General features: G+C 43.6%; 2 protein-coding genes across 5 annotated transcripts in view; one reads left to right on the forward strand and one right to left on the reverse strand.

The window, feature by feature from the left end:
- Nucleotides 1-1095: 1095 nt before the first annotated feature.
- On the reverse strand, nucleotides 1096-11287 carry KIAA1143 (KIAA1143 ortholog). 3 transcript variants are annotated; one of them, XM_069958365.1, is made up of 4 exons: nucleotides 11191-11287; nucleotides 9326-9435; nucleotides 5933-6074; nucleotides 1096-1510 (listed from the first exon to the last, which is right to left on the reverse strand). In XM_069958365.1, the coding sequence occupies exons 2-4, from the start codon at nucleotides 9431-9433 to the stop codon at nucleotides 1305-1307; spliced, it is 456 nt and encodes a 151-aa protein (XP_069814466.1). In that variant the 5' UTR covers nucleotides 9434-9435; nucleotides 11191-11287; the 3' UTR covers nucleotides 1096-1304. The 3 variants fall into 3 exon arrangements, with proteins under 3 accessions (XP_069814466.1, XP_069814464.1, XP_069814463.1); XM_069958363.1 differs by lacking the exon at nucleotides 11191-11287 and adding an exon at nucleotides 11094-11184; XM_069958362.1 differs by lacking the exon at nucleotides 11191-11287 and adding an exon at nucleotides 10892-11013.
- KIF15 (kinesin family member 15) overlaps nucleotides 11001-19889 on the forward strand; it is a 72584-nt gene continuing 63695 nt past the window's right edge. For both annotated transcript variants that reach the window (XM_069958360.1, XM_069958361.1), the window contains exons 1-3: nucleotides 11001-11386; nucleotides 14773-14806; nucleotides 17082-17268. In XM_069958360.1, coding sequence (XP_069814461.1) covers nucleotides 11368-11386; nucleotides 14773-14806; nucleotides 17082-17268 — 240 coding nt within the window. In that variant the 5' untranslated portion in view covers nucleotides 11001-11367. The remainder of the gene's footprint in view (nucleotides 11387-14772; nucleotides 14807-17081; nucleotides 17269-19889) is intronic.

A 19889-nucleotide genomic window follows, 5' to 3' on the forward strand; every position in this document is an offset into this window, starting at 1 on the left:
GAAAATAGGAAATTTTTGGGCTAGGTCCTATTTTCTGAGCAACATGGTATGCCCCTACATTGTAGCCCCACTTCATATGATAGCTGCCATACTCTATGTCCCACTGTTGTTAGTCTCCTATACTGTAAGCTCCCCTGTAGTTAGGCCTCCATACTGTATACCTCCCTCCCCCCACTCTGTAGTTCTTCCTGCATACATCCTCTCTCTGCAGGTAGTATCTATAATTTATACCTCCCTCCGGAGTTATTCATCCATACTGTATACATCCTCCCTCTGCAGGTAGTCCCCATTACTTTATACCTTCCTCCTCCCTCTGTACTTATCCCACATACCCTCTGCTTCCAATATTTAAAGCGACTCCGTATCCACAATCTGTCCCCTCCCCCAAACCACTTGTACCTTCGGATAGCTGATTTTAATCCAAGATCTGTCCTGGGGTCCATTCGTCAGGGGATGCAGTTATTGTCATAAAAACAACTTTTAATCCGGCAGCGCTGTGTCTAACGGCCGGGGCTTACATTTGTATATACATTAGGCTACCACCACCTCTATATCCTTCCTCCCCGCCCTCCTCATTAGGAATGATCCAGGAACATTTACTGCTGTTTGAGCTTTGCACAGGTGTATTAACGATCCAGCCCATGTGCCGGGCTGCCACAGTTGGGGAATAGGAAGCAATCTGCCTGGAGTATTCCTAATGATGGGGAGGGTGGGGAGGAAGGACAGAGAGGTTGTGACAGCCTAATGCATATTCAAATGTAAGCCCCGGCTGTTAGACACAGCGCTGCCGGATTAAAAGTTGTTTTATCAGATCTTGGATTAAAAGCAGCTATCTGAAGGTACAAGTGGTTTGGGGGGAGGGTCAGATTGTGGGTACGGAGTCACTTTAAATGTCCCCTACTGTGCATCTTCTTACCACTCCAGTCTTCCCTGCAGATTGCGGTGAGCAGGTAAATTAAGAAAAAGAGGCAGAAAATTATCAGCACAGAATTAGGGGCATGCTACAAATTTTCTAATATGCAATGTGATTTTTGCCATGGACCTGTTACAGATTCTATCCTTTGTAATTTTTGGAATATGTGTTATAGGTATGTCTTTGAAGTATACAACACCTTTTTTTATTTCAGTTACAAATGGGTTCATGTCTAGCTTTGTATACAAAGCACACAATGACAATAGATAAAAGGAACTAGTAATAAGAATCAGGAAAATTTAGTTCAAGAAATAATTACTCTGAACTAGTATTTTCAAGGCCAAAGAAAAAGTTCTCAAATATAAATAAAAAATCCAGTGATCTGGATGATCTAATCTTCATCCTCCTCATCGAAAGAAAGTAAGCTGGTATTTCGCACTTGTTTCTGGCTGGATTTGGCAGACATTGATTCCTTGCTGTCTTCATGCTTTTTTTTCTTGTTGGACGATGCATTTATACCTGTGAACTTGTCACCAGTTGAACGTTTTTCAGGCTTTTTAAACAAAATCTTTCCATTTGCAGGGGTGGGTTCTTCTTCTAAAGAAAGAATTAACATTAAAGTAAAAATACACAACTCAAATTCATGGAACAAAAACACGTTTGTTTATGAAGAAAACAAAGTACTAGCTTCCCCCACCAGGATGATGATGATCCTGTTCTGTGCTATACTGCAATAACCTACCAACTACTAGAGAACACGAGTCTCTTGTACCCTGTAAGAACGAAACCACAGTGAGCGTTTTCAGCCACAAAAGATACACAAATACAGTGCTTGTCTGTACTCAGCAGTCCAATAATCCCAGGGTGATTTGCCCAGGGGCAGTTTAGGACTAGTTGTAGCCCAGGGCAAAATTAAAAGTGGGTCCATGGATGCACAACCAAAGATCACAAAAGCCCCTGAATTGTGCTGCATCTTAGCTAATGTAAGTTGAAACACTAAACCGCAGCGGATTGTGACCCCGGCAAAATGCAATAAATTTATGTTTGTAGCAACGTGCTAATTATAATGTGACCTCATTCACCTACATCTCATTCAAGGAGCACAACAAAGTGATTTTTGACTGTGCAACAAGTGTTGCAGTCAAAGTTTTCATGTTCCTCTAGCCCAATCATGTCCTCTTTATAATTTTTTTAAATAACTCATTTACTCATTTATAACTTATTTTATTCACAAAATACACCTATAGCGCCCCCCCAACCTAACCCTGCCCTGTAGTGTAACCCCTAACCCCCCACCCCAAGGACACACAAACTCCCCCATGGGAAACCCTAAAGGCATCACAAGTGCCAGCAGCCCTGTCCACAGCACACAGAACGGTGCTGCTGGCACTTGTGGTGCGGCTGCCTCCCCAGAGGCTGGAGAGACAGCGGGGACACCGGTATAGCAGCGCTCACCCCACTGCCCGGTCCTCTGTGCAGTGGGGTGAACACTGTGGTCCCCGCTGTCTCTCTCAAGCTGCACAATTATTCGCTGCAGCGGGAGGGAGACAGCGGAGAAGGAGAAGCCGCACACAGGAGGAGATGCTCCTGTTGATGTGGTTCAGGCGTCTGGCAGGGGTAAGTTTGGGGGGGGGGGCAGCTGCACCACAAGTGCCGTGGACGGGGCTGCTTGCACACTTGTTATGCGGATGGGGCGGCCAGGATGGGGGTATTCTGGGGGTCTTTGGCTGCTGGACCGGGGGGGGGGTGTTGTTGTGATCTGAAAGGGGGGGCAGCCGCACCACAAGTGCCAGCAGCCTCGTCCTATGGGGGGGCCCTTGGGGTGTGGGGGTTGGGGGTTACACTACAGGGCGGGGGAGGTTGGGGGGGGGGGGCACCTTTGGTGTATTTTGTGAATAAAAGCAGAGTAAATGCCCCTGTTAGTTTTACAATGTAATTTCTCCATATACTGGGCCCCCTGCTGGACACTTTATATGAATTACACCCGATTCGTGACGTCACTTTTTTTAAAGAGAAATTGAAGCCTGCCTGATCTACTAAATTTAGGGAAATAGCATTATATGTGTATTCCCCATAATAAGTGTACAATTTGTCTAACTTTTCTAATGTAATAACATATTAAAAAATACATTTTGCCTGGAGATGTCCTTTAAAGGGGTAGTGCGGCGCAAAAAAATTATTCACAGAATAACACACATTACAAAGTTATACAACTTTGTAATGTATGTTATGTCTGTGAATGGCCCCCTTCCCCGTGTCCCACCACCCCCACCCGTGTACCCGGAAGTGTTGGTGCATTATATATTACCTGATCTGTGCCATTTTGTGCCAAACGTCATCTTCAGACGGACGGCCGGGTCGCTGCTGCCCCCCCCCCCCCCCTCCGCCGCGTCACAACTGTGCTCAACCGCGATTGGCTGAGCACAGTTATGCTCAGCCAATCGCGGCTGAGCATCTGATGATGCTGCAGAGGGCGGCCGGCATTCGGAACAGTCGGAGCTGTTCGCCGGCCGGCCGAAGAAGACGTCACTGAATGAAGATCGGAGACGGGGGTCGGCACAACAGGTGAGTATAGCGCACCACACTTCCGGGTACACGGGTGGGGGTGGTGGGACACGGGGAAGGGGGCCATTCACAGACATAACACATTACAAAGTTGTATAACTTTATAATGTGTGTTATTCTGTGAATAATTCTTTACCGCCGCACTACCCCTTTAAGGCTACATTCAGAGGTCTGTATGACAGACTACGGACAAATAGGTCTGAGCATTGTGGATGGCTACGAATGCACGTCCATAGTGCCCTGGGTCCACAGTGACAGACAGCCCTATGAACGTGTGAATGTAGCCTACGATTGCAATGAAGAGAACTGCATCTAAGGCCATAACACATCTATATCATAGGGTCAAACTCTAAGGGTGCCTTTACACAGAGATATTCATCTGACAGATTTTTGAAGCCGAAGCCAGGAACAGACTATAAACAGAGAACAGGCCATAAAGGAAAGACTGAGATTTATCCTCTTCTCAAATCTATTCCTGGTTTTGGCTTCAAAAATCTGTCAGATAAAACTCTCTGTGTAAAAGCACCCTAACTCCTATAGTGAGGGCAGTAGGGCTCCTATTGATCACCATTGTCTACCCATTTTTTCCCCAGTGTACACCTTTGTCACTGCTCCATTCATTCTCTATGGACGTCCGTACTCAGTTGAGCAGTCAGCTATGTTCATAAGACCCAGAGAGAATGGACAGAGCAGCAGGTGTGTGGCTACACTATTCACCTGGGAGAAAAGCAACCTCCATTTTTGTGATTGGTGGGAGCTACCATGCTCAGACCCCCAACTTTTATATACTTAAGTTGAGGAGGTGCAGCTCACAGTCACAGAGGTGGCAAAAGGATCGAGGTTACCTAAAAATGCCTCTACCTAGTAATAGGCAGCACAGTAACAATATGGATATTTGAAGAATTAGTCCTCAAGATCTAAGCCTTATGAGAGTTGGAGATGTAAAATTATTGTTAATAGGACTGTAAAAGGAATATATAGACATTGAAACGCTTTTGCCATCATACTTTGTCCCCCGGCACCAATGTGTAAAGGACACTGCATCAACAGCACAAATTGGGGCCCCATACCTTTAACACACATACATTTTTTGAGCCGGGACTGCAGCCTCCTATCTAGCAACACCATTCAACGTTGTATTGCCATCTAGTGGACAGATACTTACCTGATACAGGACTGCGCTGAGCACGCAAAATCCCTTTGATTCTGCACGAGAAAGCGCTAGCAGAATGACTCTGCAATCTCCTGTGGGACTGGGACAGTACAGACATCAAACAGGTGAGAGGTGACTGTGGTACCATATTATGTTGTTCACAACTGTCTCTCCCCCCTAGAGTCAACGAGCTAGCACTTGTCATAGCTAACTCCTGTTAAGTAGTACAACAGATCTCAGCGTACGGTACCTTGCATGACACACCAGCGCTCCTGCAGTATGAGCGCACCCCTTCCTGCAAAGAGGTAGTACAACAGATCCCAGCGCTTCAGCTCACTATTTTTGGCAAAGTAGTAGTACAACAGATCCCAGCACCTCTGCAAGAGTGCTGTGCATTAGCAGGTGCACAACTCTTGCCTAGATTTACTAATGTGTCTGTACACAATTTTTGGCTTGTTCTTGGTAATTTTTGGCACACAGGCTTTTGGCTGTATTTACTATTTCTATGAGCCATTTGGGTGCCACAATTCATGCCTAAGATACTTCATGATCAATGAAAAAGATGAAAAGTAAGAGGAGGCAATGGCCACTCCCTATGCTGCTAGATGCATTCAGGACTGTTTCTGTATCCTGCAAAGTTAAGCACTCTTTTCAATTCTATCTCCCATAAAAAGGGTATTCTCACAGTAAGTTTTATTTTACTCACAGGATAGGAGATAAGTAGCATGTTGTTGGATTTAACCACACTGATCCTTAGAACACCGGGAAACTATGCTCCCCAAATAAATTAAGCTTTTGCGGTTTCGAAAAATATCAATTTTAGCAACATTATTAACTTATTTTGTACTTTTGTACTATTTGTACTATTTTCAGCTTTTAAATGGACTTTCACCACAGATGGTGAGGCCCCACCATCCTCTTGGTCAGTCTGGTGAGGCCCAGGCATTGCCTTGGTCTGTTGGGTGAGACTCCAGTAGAAAAAGTTTGAGAAGCACTGCCCTAGCGGATAACTTGTTGTTGTTAACACACCCATTTAAGGGCTCATGCACACAACCACATTTTCCTTGCAATCCTTTTATAAATTACATCATGGTTACCTTGCTTGCATGTAGTATAATGTAGATGTTTTTCCCTAGAAGCATTGATTTCATTAGAAAATAAAGTTCTTTACAAAAGCACCATTGGGTGGGATGGGGTGGCATAAAAAAAACTGTGGAAGGTTCATGTGAAAAATCCCTTTAATAAATGTCTCCTAAAGTTTATACTATTTGACTTATGAAAGAAAGTAGAAGTTTACAAACCTTTAGAACCTTTCAGCTGTTGTTTAATGTCCATAACCTCCTCTGCTGTCAGGTCACCTTTCTTAAGCACCACAACCTGTGGTAATTCATCCTCCTTATCACTGCCATCACTATCATCTGCCACTGCTGGAAGATCCTGCCGCTGTGAGAGGGGGAATACCGGCAAACAACACCAAACTACATTAAATATTTCACTTTACATATACTGCCACTATTCCAAAGGAACCAAAAACCCATAATACATAAGTAAACAAAAACAAATTATGAATTTATGTTCACATCACATTTAGATATTTTTGGCATTCATCAATAAAATCTAACACATACCTCTAGCTCACTCGTTTGGTCTCTGTTGAGTGAATGAAGCCCTATGTACGATTGGCATATACACTTAGCATTGTAGATAAGAAACTCATACAAAAAAAAGTGAAATTAAACACAGTGAAACCTTGGATTACAAGTAGCTTGGTCTGAGAGCGTTTTGCACGACAAGCTAACAATTTTTCGGTAAACAAGCACCCGTGTCCCCATCCTGATGCTGTACTTGGTAGAAAGCTCTCTCATTGTAACCCACTGCTACCTGATCAGCGATGCTAGTAATCAGATGCCTGGCGGCTCTCCTACGGTGCCTGTCTGCGTCAGAGATCCTGTAGAACTGGGGAGATCCTTCTGTGGAAGCAAGCAGCTCAGCCTCATCTCCTCTTCCTGCTACAGGAGGACTGAGGGCCCTATTACAACAAACCGATAATCATTTGGTGTAATAGAGCTTGTGAAAAGACGATTAGCTGACGTGCACAATGTCAGCTGATCGTGGTCTTTCAACGGGTTGAAAAATCACATTAACGACGGCCCACTGCGCATCATTCCGTGTAATAGGAGCAATGGCAGAAGACTGCAAACTGACTTCAACGGGCCACTCCTTAGATTGTCTGGGCAGCCCCTCCCGTAGCTCCCTCCCCGCTGTCTGTGCGTATAATAGCACAGACAGCGGCGCTGATCGGACAGGTCAGTGCTCGCTTTCTCCTCTTAAAATGGCAGAGTGTGAGTGAAGCTACGATGCCCTTTTACTTCAGTGTTCAGGCAGAGTAAATCCTGCGTGCACAGATGTAACCCGAACTGTGAATTCTTCAACTCCCCAGGTATTATTCCACACTTAAAGTGTACCTGTCGTTATAACTTTTAAAATCTAAATTAACAGTAGATGTGATATAAAGAAAGTTTGCCATATATATTCTTTTTTTTTTTTTGTAATCATGCTGTGAAACAGAGCTGGACCTATTAGAAATCCAGGTCCAGTCTCCTGAAGGCAGATTTTCTAACTTGTGCTGGTTGAAAAAACAGACTAAACACAGGGATTCTGACCAGTACAGAGAGTCACAGCTTAATATGTCCATCAATCACATGACTGCCTTCTCTCTGTGAGCGCTCAGATGGCCTGGGATACACAAAACTTCCTGTTTTCTGAGAAAAAAAAAAAAGAGTCAGAAAACAGGAACTGCCATGTTCTCCATTATAACAAAAAATAATGAATGTAAATTGTTAACTTGATATAAATGTAGGATGAAAATGTTTTGGCTTTTTCACCTGATGACGTTGCTATGGCATGGAAACATGTAGAGGAGACTATGTTGATCATATTTTAAAGTGCATGACACCCAGTGTGCGATATTAAGCAGAGACCTGCAGTCTCTGCTTAGCATATACTACTAAAAGACCTACAGATTGCACTGGGTATTATGTGGTTTTAACCACATCCTACATTTATATTAAGTTAATTAGACTAAAAGCTATGTTTTATATGTTTTAGAGTGGTTTTCTAAAAGGGGTTTTGTACCAAGAGGAGTGTGCAATAATAGTTGCGGAACACCGAAAACACCTGTGAGAATAGCGTGTGTCAATCAACTCCGCAGGGCCTCATCCACACATCTCCTGCCACTGCCATGTACAGTACAGACCAAGGGACACTCCTTCTCATTCAAAGAGTTTTCTGTATTTTCATGACTATGAACATTGTAGATTCACACTGAAGGCATCAAAACTATGAATTAACACAAGTGGAAATAAACAGTATATTTAACAAAAAAGTGTGAAACAACTGAAAATAGGTCTTATATTCTAGGTTCTTCAAAGTAGCCGCATTTTGATTTGATAACTGCTTTGCGCATCTTCGGCATTCTCTTGATGAGTTCCAAGCGGTAGTCACCTGAAATGGTCTTCCAACAGTCTTGAAGGAGTTCCCACAGATGCTTAGCACTTGTAGGCCCTTTTGTCTTCACTCTGCGGTCCAGCTCACCCCAAACCATATCGATTGGGTTCAGGCCTAGTGACTCTGGAGGCCAGGTAATCTACAGGCATAACACCCCATCACTCTTCTTCTTGGTCGAATAGCCCTTACACAGCCTGGAGGTGTGTTTGAGGTCATTGTCCTGTTGGAAAATAAATGATGGTCCAACTAAACGCAAACCAGATGGAATAGCAAGCAGTTGCAATCTACAATTTTTATAGTCATGAACATACAGAAAACTCTTTGAATAAGAAGGTGTGTCCAAACTTTTGGTCTCTACTGTACGTGTCGCCGACCATATTGCCTACATATGGCACTGGATGGTGTATGACTGCTGCTTCCCTCTAACCCCTGAATTAACTCCTTAACTGACAGCTGCTTCAGGCAGCCAGCACTAGTACCAGCAGGTTGGCAGTGACCTGTTAAGGGAGAGTTAAAGAGGTACTCTGGGCTATGTGTATTTTTAGTGTACGGCCGGGGAGGGGGTGGATATAAAAGCCACCGGTCAATTACCTCCCCGGTTCCATCGCCGGGTCCCGAATTGCGCCGCCCTGTTCTCCCGTCCGGCCGCCGCTTCCTGGTCAGAGCTGCAGCTTGAGATGTGACGTCTCAAGGCAGGTCAGCCATTCAGCAGCCGAGGCAGGACTCTGTTATGACCGCTGAATGGCTGAGCTGCCTTGAGACGTCACATCTCAAGCTGCAGCTCTGACCAGGAAGCAGCATTCGGATGGGAGAACAGGGTGGCGTGATCCGGAACCCAGCGGTGGAACCGGGGAGTTAAGTGACCGGCGTCTTCTATATCCGCTTCCTCCCTGGCTGTACACTGAAAATACACATAGCTTGGAGTACCCCTTTAACTAATGAAATTGCCTGTGTTTCAATAATTTCTCATGGGAAAATTTGCTTTGATATACAAGTGGTTCTTGCAACAAATTATGCTCATAATCCAAGGTTTCACTGTACTATTTAGAGAGAAAGAACATTTATGTATGCAAATGTCACCCTTCTGTCAGGAGGACAAAGCTGTAAATTACAGATAGTAAAGAAGTCAATATGCTTGGTTTCTACTACAGTAAGAACAAAGTATAATGAACACAGGAACTACATACCTTTGTGTCCACGGTTGGCCCTTCTTTAAAGCCAACATCCTTTTTAAATTTTTTCAAGAAAGACGGCTCTGCAGGCTTCACATAGGATACTTGGTTTCTTTTACTCATGGCTGAAAGATATTTTATTATACAGTAATCCACTATGTTTGTCACAGAAGCAAATCAAATATTGATACAAGGAAACCACACTAAAACACCACATCTTTAAGGGTCTATTTACACAGAAAGATTATCCGACAGATTATCAGCCAAAGATTTGAAGCCAAAGCCAGGAATGGATTTAAAAAGTTAAGAAATGTCAGGCTTTCCTTTATGACCTGATCTCTGTTTATAGTCTGTTTCTGGCTTTGGCTTCAAATTTTTGGCAGATAATATTCCGGTGTAAATGGACCTTTAAAGAAACCAATCAGCATAATTGTGCTAATATATAGATCAACTGTGCAACTAGCCATCTGGGCGGGGAGCCACCCATGACTAGTCCCGGTTCTCTCCCCACAGAGTGTACTTATCGGCAGAGAGACGTGAGTAGTCACGGGCGGCTCCCCGCCAAGATGAATTATTTCCGCTCTTCTCACTGCCTTACGCACCTTAATAAAACTGCTTTTTTCCCAATGTAAAGCTACTGCAGCTGCGGCTGGTAGCCTCAGGGAGATGCACAGTAGCTCTATACTAAAGACATAGCTAGAGGGATTTTTGGCGCAGAATCTCCATGCCGAATCGGTCTGTGTGTGTGTGTGTGTGTGTGTGTATATATATATATATGCGCTATGGCTGCAACAGGCTGTGTGTGTGTGTGTGTATATATATATATATATATATATATATATATATATATATATATATATATATATGTGCTATGGCTGCAGCAGGCTGTGTGTGTGCGTGCGCACTATGGCGTGCCCCCACACTTAGTGACCCCTCTATATCACTATGGCTGACCTCTATATTACAGGTACCTGGCATTATTAGCAGTGTTTCTGTGTGTATGGTGAATATTTAGTTAGAAACATAGAAGATTGTCAGCAGGAAAAGATCACCTGCTCCATCTAGTCTAGGTGTGAGTAGTTCAGGACATGGAGGCTGGAGACTGGCTGCATCCACTGCACACACAGGAGAATTCGCTTTATATCTTTCCTTATTCCCTCAGAAGTCGCCCCAGGATCATGTAGGACAATAGGGAGAAGCTGCTGAGCCAGTGTGATAAATAACTCCCCTGGTATCTCACCGGCCATTTATGAAGGAGCAGGAGTCGGTCCTCATAAAATTCAGGAGTCGGAGTTGCAGCTTACCGACTCCACAGCCCTGCTATCCTGTGTGTACTCTCTCACTATTGGATATGACTATATGGCTAGGGTTACACACACTCCTGTCCTTTATAGTGATAAGTCAATAGGGTTTATCTGAATACTGGGCCCTGTACTGGGGTTTTCTGCCTATTATGCAAGGCAAATGTGAACAAGACGCTAAGCAGTTTCCCAGTGTAACTGCACAGAATAGCCACCAAGTCCTATCCCTTATCCCATGGTTATGAGAGATGTCAGGAGCCATACTCCTCTATTGTCCTACCACTGTCCATACACTGCACTACAGTCACAGTACACAGTGGGATCTGTATTAGGGAATCCCCTCAGCCACGTGCGTGTATATAACGTTTACGCAGCGGATGAGCAGGGACACACACAGACTACTGCGCTACATCCGCATACAGGAATGGCCTCTAACAGACCGTCACACGGCTGCATGGAGCAGAGCAGACATCCGTACATACCTTTCCTCACTCAGCCCCGATACCCACAATTCCTTACAGTTTCAAAACAAGCTACACGGGAAGACGGGGACTCGGAAGGGACAATCCGCATACTAACCAGAAGCCGCGGACTACACAAAGATGGCTGTATCCGTAAGTGGGCGGAGCCCAGTGACAGCTTGTGAGGGTTTCTTAGCTTAAAGCGCCAAATTTGAAGTCTCCGCCATTTTGGTTTTCCGAAGAAGGAAAAGAGCGAATCAAAATATAACCAAGAGGGACGTGAGCGACAAGGAGGATGGCGCCGGGGACGAAAGGTATTGGCCGGGCAGGTCATCGATGTAATGGAGTGTCAGCCTGCAGACTGGAAGGACCCGAGATATACTGCGCATATACATGTACCGATACGTATATTATATGTACTGAGCTCTGCTGCCCATACATGTAATGATGCGTATATTATATGTACTGAGCTCTGCTGTCCATACACGTATCCATATGTATATTATATATACTGAGTGCTACTGCCCATACACGTAATGATACGTATTGTATACATATGTACTGAGCTCTACTGTCCATACATGTACCGATACGTATATTATATGTACTGAGCTCTACTGCCTATACATGTACCGATACGCATATTATATGTACTGAGCTCTACTGCCTATACATGTACCGATACGTATATTATATGTACTGAGCTCTACTGCCCATACATGTACCGATACGTGTATTATATGTACTGAGCTCTACTGCCCATACATGTACCGATACGTATATTATATGTACTGAGCTCTGCTGTCCATACATGTACCGATACGTATATTATATGTACTGAGCTCTGCTGCGCATACATGTAATGATACGTATGGTATACATATGTACTGAGCTCTACTGCCCATACATGTACCGATACGTGTATTATATGTACTGAGCTCTACTGTTCATACATGTACCGATACGTATATTATATGTACTGAGCTCTGCTGCCCATACATGTACCGATACGTATATTATATGTACTGAGCTCTACTACCCATACATGTACCGATACGTGTATTATATGTACTGAGCTCTACTGTTCATACATGTACCGATACGTATATTATATGTACTGAGCTCTGCTGCCCATACATGTACCGATACGTATATTATATGTACTGAGCTCTACTGTCCATACATGTACCGATACGTATATTATATGTACTGAGCGCTGCTGCCCATACATGTAATGATACACATAGTATATGTACTGAGCACTACTGCCCTTACATGAAATGATACACATAGTATATGTACTGAGCTCTACTGTCCATACATGTACCGATACGTATATTATATGTACTGAGCTCTGCTGCCCATACATGTACCGATACGTATATTATATGTACTGAGCTCTACTGCCCATACATGTAATGATGCGTATATTATATGTACTGAGCTCTGCTGTCCATACACGTATCCATATGTATATTATATATACTGAGTGCTACTGCCCATACACGTAATGATACGTATTGTATACATATGTACTGAGCTCTACTGTCCATACATGTACCGATACGTATATTATATGTACTGAGCTCTACTGCCTATACATGTACCGATACGCATATTATATGTACTGAGCTCTACTGCCTATACATGTACCGATACGTATATTATATGTACTGAGCTCTACTGCCCATACATGTACCGATACGTGTATTATATGTACTGAGCTCTACTGCCCATACATGTACCGATACGTATATTATATGTACTGAGCTCTGCTGTCCATACATGTACCGATACGTATATTATATGTACTGAGCTCTGCTGCCCATACATGTAATGATACGTATGGTATACATATGTACTGAGCTCTACTGCCCATACATGTACCGATACGTGTATTATATGTACTGAGCTCTACTGTTCATACATGTACCGATACGTATATTATATGTACTGAGCTCTGCTGCCCATACATGTACCGATACGTATATTATATGTACTGAGCTCTACTGCCCATACATGTACCGATACGTGTATTATATGTACTGAGCTCTACTGTTCATACATGTACCGATACGTATATTATATGTACTGAGCTCTGCTGCCCATACATGTACCGATACGTATATTATATGTACTGAGCTCTACTGTCCATACATGTACCGATACGTATATTATATGTACTGAGCGCTGCTGCCCATACATGTAATGATACACATAGTATATGTACTGAGCACTACTGCCCTTACATGAAATGATACACATAGTATATGTACTGAGCTCTACTGTCCATACATGTACCGATACGTATATTATATGTACTGAGCTCTGCTGCCCATACATGTACCGATACGTATATTATATGTACTGAGCTCTGCTGTCCATACATGTACCGATACGTATATTATATGTACTGAGCTCTGCTGCCCATACATGTAATGATATGTATGGTATACATATGTACTGTGCTCTGCTGTCCATACATGTACCGATACGTATATTATATGTACTGAGCACTACTGCCCATACATGAAATGATACACATAGTATATGTACTGAGCACTACTGCCCATACATGAAATGATACACATAGTATATGTACTAAACACTACTGCCCATACATGTAATGATACATAGTATATGTACTAAGCACTACTGCCCATACATGTAACAATACACATAGTATATGTACTGAGCTCTACTATCCATACATGTAATAATACATATGGTATACATATGTACTGAGCACTACTGCCCATACATGTAATGATACACATAGTATATGTACTAAGCTCTACTGCCCATACATGTAATGATACACATAGTATATGTACTAAGCTCTACTGCCCATACATGTAATGATACACATAGTATATGTACTAAGCTCTACTGCCCATACATGTAATGATACACATAGTATATGTACTGAGCTCTACTATCCATACATGTAACGATGCACATAGTATATGTACTGAGCTCTGCTGTCCATACGCGTAATGATACATATGGTACACATCGGTACTGAGCTCTACTATCCATACATGTAATGATACATAGTATATGTACTAAGCACTACTGCCCATACATGTAATGATACACATAGTATATGTACTGAGCTCTACTATCCATACATGTAATAATACATATGGCATACATATGTACTGAGCACTACTGCCCATACATGTAATGATACACATAGTATATGTACTGAGCACTACTGCCCATACATGAAATGATACATAGTATATGTACTAAGCTCTACTGCCCATGCATGTAATGATACACATAGTATATGTACTGAGCTCTACTGCCCATGCATGTAATGATACACATAGTATATGTACTGAGCTCTACTGCCCATACATGAAATGATACACATAGTATATGTACTGAGCACTACTGCCCATACATGTAATGATACATATTGTATAGTTTTGTACTGAGCTCTACTGTCAATCGTGTAAGGATACATATAGTATACATATTGCCTGAGTGTCAATTCTTTCCATTGAATTTGGGCAATGAAAAAGAAATCATGGCACGATCCTTCAGATGCTGTGTGTACTATAGAGAATGAGCATAGTGTGCAAGGTGCTTTGGTGTTATATATCTATGGTGTTCAAGGCAGGATTCCTTTGGATATGGTAACATACAGAAAAAAATACTGCTTCTAAATGTTGTTTTTTTTTCTTTTATTAAGGGGACCCACTTGATGTTACTACATGTTTACCAAGGTATGTGTTATTGTAAACTGTCAGCGAGTTGTTTTGTTCTTGTCTGTTAAAGATGCATTGTTATTTTGGGTGCACCTTCAATATTTAACATCACTGTCATCCGAGGGGCAAAATAGATCCTGCACAAAGTCATCCATGTGGTGCTAGTAATTCCAAGTCATATATCTGCCACACAAGTCATAGGGCCCTATTCCACAGTAACGATAATCGGCCGGATCGGCCCCATTTGGCCCGATTCGGCCGATTATCGTTCGGTGAAATAGAGAGAACGATCAGCCGATGATCGCGTCATCGGCTGATCGTTCATGTAGGGCCAGACCTAAAATCATCGTTCCCCCACCGCGCTTCGCTATGGTTGAATAGCGGTGCGCGGCGGGCGACCGACGATTTCAGAAGAAGCAGCATCATACATTACCTGGCTGCAGGGCTTTTCCGCGCTGTCTTCATCCCCGGGTCCCGCGCGCTCTATCTTCTGAATGGCCGTTCAGCTGACGGAGCGCTCAGCCAATCACAGGCCGGGACCGCCGCGGCCTGTGATTGGCTGAGTGTGGCCTGTCGGCTGACCGGCCGGTCAGAAGATAGAGCGCGGGGGACCCGGGGAGGAGACGGAGCAGAGGACAAGCTCTGCAGCCAGGTAATGTATTGCTACAAGGGCTGCAAGGACATCGGTAAACGATGTCCTTGCAGTCCTCGCTCAACGATCATCCGCCTGTGGAATAGGCCCAGTAAACGAGCGGCGATCTAGTAGATCACTGCTCGTTTACATCGTTGATCGGGCCCTCCTCGGCCCGTGAAATAGGACCCATAGGTGTAAAAGAAAAAAAAAGTTGTCAAATAATTTACACTTTTTTTTTAGGCCCGGTGGCTTCGCCAAGGCCGTATTAACAGCTGCTGCTGCTGCCCTAGGCGCTAAACCTGAAGATGCCCCATCTTGGGGAGCGTGGTTTCAGCCACATGCATTTCTCTAAATGTGGAAACATTGTCTAAATTGCGTTTTTCGTGGTTTTCAACAGCTTAAAACATAAATTTCCACATTGAATCAGTGATTAGAGCATCTGCATATTGTCTGAAGGAATTCTCACCACAGGATTGATAGATTGGTAGGTAATAGCTCCAGGAGTCACATTTACCACCACCACACCAGACCTGACCAATACCACCATATCCCCCCCCCACACCCCCTTGAAGGGAACCTGTCACCCGACCCCCTGGTGCAGCCCCGGATACTTACCCTTTTCTGTAAGTCCTGCTCCTGGACCCGGTCCCGGGATGGAGATATCGGCGCCCGAAGCTGAGCGCGCGCTGTATGCTAATCAGCAGAGATGAGTCCAATGTCCATAGAGAATGAATGGAGCCGTCATTCTCTATGGGCATCGGACTCATCTCTGCAGCACGCGCACCACTTGCGGCGGGGATATCTGCGTCCCGGTACTGGGTCCAGGGGAGGGACTTGCAGGAAAGGGTAAGTATCCGGGGCTGCATCGGGGGGTTGGGCGGGCTCTGCGCCCACATCCCAGGTGACAGGTTCCCTTTGAAAAGACAACAGATTTACTGACAATTTTGAACAGAAGGTGGGAGACTAAAAAAAGTTGTTTTCTTCTCCTGCTCCCTGGTGCTGCCCCCTTGAAAGGTGGTGCCCTAGGCACTGGACCACCTAGGCACTGGACCTAGTGGTAAATACGGCCCTGCCTATCGCTGTATCCATATTTTTCCACACTTCCTAAAGGCCGTGTTCCACGGGCCGACTCTAAGAAGCAAATGAGCGCTGTTAGCACTCGTTCGCTCCTCGTTCCCTGCTCGCTGCTGCCATTATTACACGCTGATCGCTGATCGTCCGGGCAGCCCATAGGATATAGTGGCGGTCTGCTGCCACCGCTCCTATTCCACTGAGCAACAGCAGCAGATCGCTGCTATATAAGTCGTTTGTCATTCAACATGTTGAAAGACAAACTACTTCAACAATTAGCCGACATGAATGTCGGCTGATCGTTGCTTCCTATTCTATGGTACAATTTTTGGCCGATAATCGTTCTGTGGAATAGGGCCTTAAGGCTGCATCCAACTGCTTCACTCAACAGTATTCAAATGCCGAACAATTGGACTTGAGCATGCCTGAGCTGTGCTTATCTTTATTGTACACTTCCAGTTTGCAGTTTTGCCACCTCGTCCATTGTTGTTGTGAAGGCAGCATTATTCCAGTGAGGCTTGTGTTCGTATACGGATATTATCATAATACTGAGTAAGGTAATCACAGGTATTCTTTGTTACTATACAGCTCTGAAGGGGATGCCATCAAAGTATTTGTGAGGATTCGGCCTCCTGTGGAAGGAAGTCTGGTTGGAGGTGAAGGGGATCAGGGACTATGCCTCTCTGTGTTGACTCCGAAGACAATCCGTCTACACTCTAAACCGGAGCCCAGAGTTTTTACCTTTGACCATGTGGCAAATATGGATGCAACTCAGGTCAGTGTAAGGTCCATTGTTACTGTATTTCTGCACTTATAAACACTGTGTGGTGGGGATCATCCTCAATGACTTCTAATGGGGTCTTTCAGGATCTGTCATTATTATTGCATTTAGCACTTTTCCTGCTGTCACAAGGATGCCAACAGTGAGGTAAAACCTACTGCAGGTGCCACATGCTTGTCTAGCACTTATTTTGACAAAAACCTGACGTAAGGTGCCCAGGAATACTAGGGAACCCCATGATCTCCTAGATGCTGTTACAGGGATTCCCTGGGCAGAGGAGGATTGTCATACAGAGAAGCGGTCTGCATAGTCTTTGCATGTCAGTGTATACAGTTTACAGTAACAGTGATGGACTGTTACCACTAGCTCGCTGTGATCAACTATCAGTGAGTTTGGAAACAGCTATATATAAACATATACAACGTGAATGTCAGCAGCACTGCTTGGAGCTTGGTGGGTGCCAGCTGGAGAATCCAGACCACGGAGGAGGAAATAGTAAAAGTATTCCAACAGCACTCCGAAGTAGTGAAAAAAACGTGTGATTTATTCCATCTTCAAAAAATGCAGCACAGCAAACAATAGCAAACAACGTTTCTGCCGTCTCACACGGCCATTTTGAAGCTTGAAGCTTTGCTATTGTTTGCTGTGCTGCATTTTTGAAGATGGAATAAATCACACGTTTTTTTCACTACTTCGGAGTGCTGTTGGAATACTTTTACTATATATAAACATAGTTATGTGTTCCCTGATGGTAACCTGTCTCTATAAAATTCCCCTAAAATTGTGAACACCTTTTTCTTTTCATACCTTTGCTAAAAATCTCAGTTATTAGATAATTGTAAACAACAAAGGGTGTTACTCCTCTAAAACGCCTATATTTCCCAATGGGTAAAAATTTACTTTTATTCAGATCACATTAAAATATCTAACACAAACAAAAAATGCACAAAGTGAATATGTGATTAAAAGGCTGGACACCATCTAGAATCAGTGCGATATTATTGCAAGCCTAACCCGCTGTAAGCAGTACTATAGAACTAGGTTCCACAAGTCATGAAATTCCCCTGTAGGGATTACAATACAATTATTACAATTATTGTAACCCCGATGCGGGAGTTGCATGATTTGTGGAACCTAGTTCTATAGTACTGCTTACAGCGGGTTAAGCTTGCAATAATGCACTGATTGTAGATGGTATCCAGCCTTTTAATCACATATTCACTTGGTGCGTTTTTTGTTTGTGTTAGATATTTTAATGTGATCTGAATAAAAGTTAAATTTTACCAATTGGGAAATACAGGCGTTTTGGGGGAGTAACACCCCTTGTTGTTTACAATAATTGATGCCTCCTTTTGGACTTGGGATCCGGTGGTCCTTGAGTTATTAGATAATTGTCATCTATGTTAGAGGCTAAAGTCAACAATGGAGTTACAACTGAGTAAATAGTAGAATTATGACAGCGGCACTCATGAGTACGTGATGAGGAGTTACATTTGACAAAGCTGTCCATACGCCTTCAGTAGCTGTTGGCTATTTCTTCCAGCTTCTCCATACACATGTTTTGCCCAGCGCTGCTGAGCATGCATGTGTTCTTAATAGGGAGAGGGGAATAAGCCAAAGTCTCCAGGCTGTGTTGTCCTGCTCTGTATGCCAAATAGTGTTTCTGTCCATAAGCTGGCTGGGCATAAAGCGTATCCTGGAGGAGGGTTGCTTGATATTTAGCACTATAAGGTACACAGGGAGCTGCTGTCAGTAAGTGCAGTGAGTACTCTTACTAATATTGTACACTAAACAATTGTTCTATTCACTCTTAATCAGGGGTCGGGAACCTTTGGCCCTCCAGCTGTTGCAAAACTACAATTCCCATCATGCCTGATGGGAGTTGTAGTTTTGCAACAGCTGGAGAGCCGAAGGTTCCCCATCTCAGCTCTTAATTGTTAAATTGCATTCTGTTCTGGAGATAAAGAAAGAAATGTATCATTTTGGACTTTCCACAGTTCCTTTTTCTAGCTTGCATCTTCTTTCAAGATCTGATATTGAAAATGTATCAAATTGTCCCATAATGTACAATGAATTTCTTGTCTTCTGAGTTTTATGCCACCCATTAAATGGAGTGAATTAAAGCGTAAGTGTCATTTCAGGGTAATTTTTCTGAAAACATTAAATATCAACAGTACAAGCGATTTTAAGAAACTCTGTAATAGGTTTTATGTACTAAAAGAGTTTCCTTCTGTACTGAAAAAGCAATCTCCCAGCCTCCCCCCTCACATCAGAAGAAGCAGGATTTCTGCGTCCATTATGTGGCTATGGAGAGGGGAGGGGCTGTTAGGATGACTGAGCACGGAGGATTTCTGCAAAGCACAACACCCTGCAATCTTCTCTCAGTAAGTTCATAGATAAGCACTGACCTTTCTGACACCTGAATTTAGCGTTTTAGGTGCCCAGACAGTCTACAAACAGCTGACCTTCATGTCACCTCTTCCTGCTCCCTCATCTCCCTCAGCCCCTCCCCCTTCATAGGCTTACAATGGAGAGAGCAGAACCCGTCTTCACTGGCTTCTCTGTAATGAAGACGTGTTTGCCTGATAATGCACAGATAAGAAGTCAGGGGGGGA

The sequence above is a fragment of the Dendropsophus ebraccatus genome, chromosome 2 (assembly GCF_027789765.1).
Source record: "Dendropsophus ebraccatus isolate aDenEbr1 chromosome 2, aDenEbr1.pat, whole genome shotgun sequence".
Lineage (NCBI taxonomy): Eukaryota > Metazoa > Chordata > Amphibia > Anura > Hylidae > Dendropsophus > Dendropsophus ebraccatus.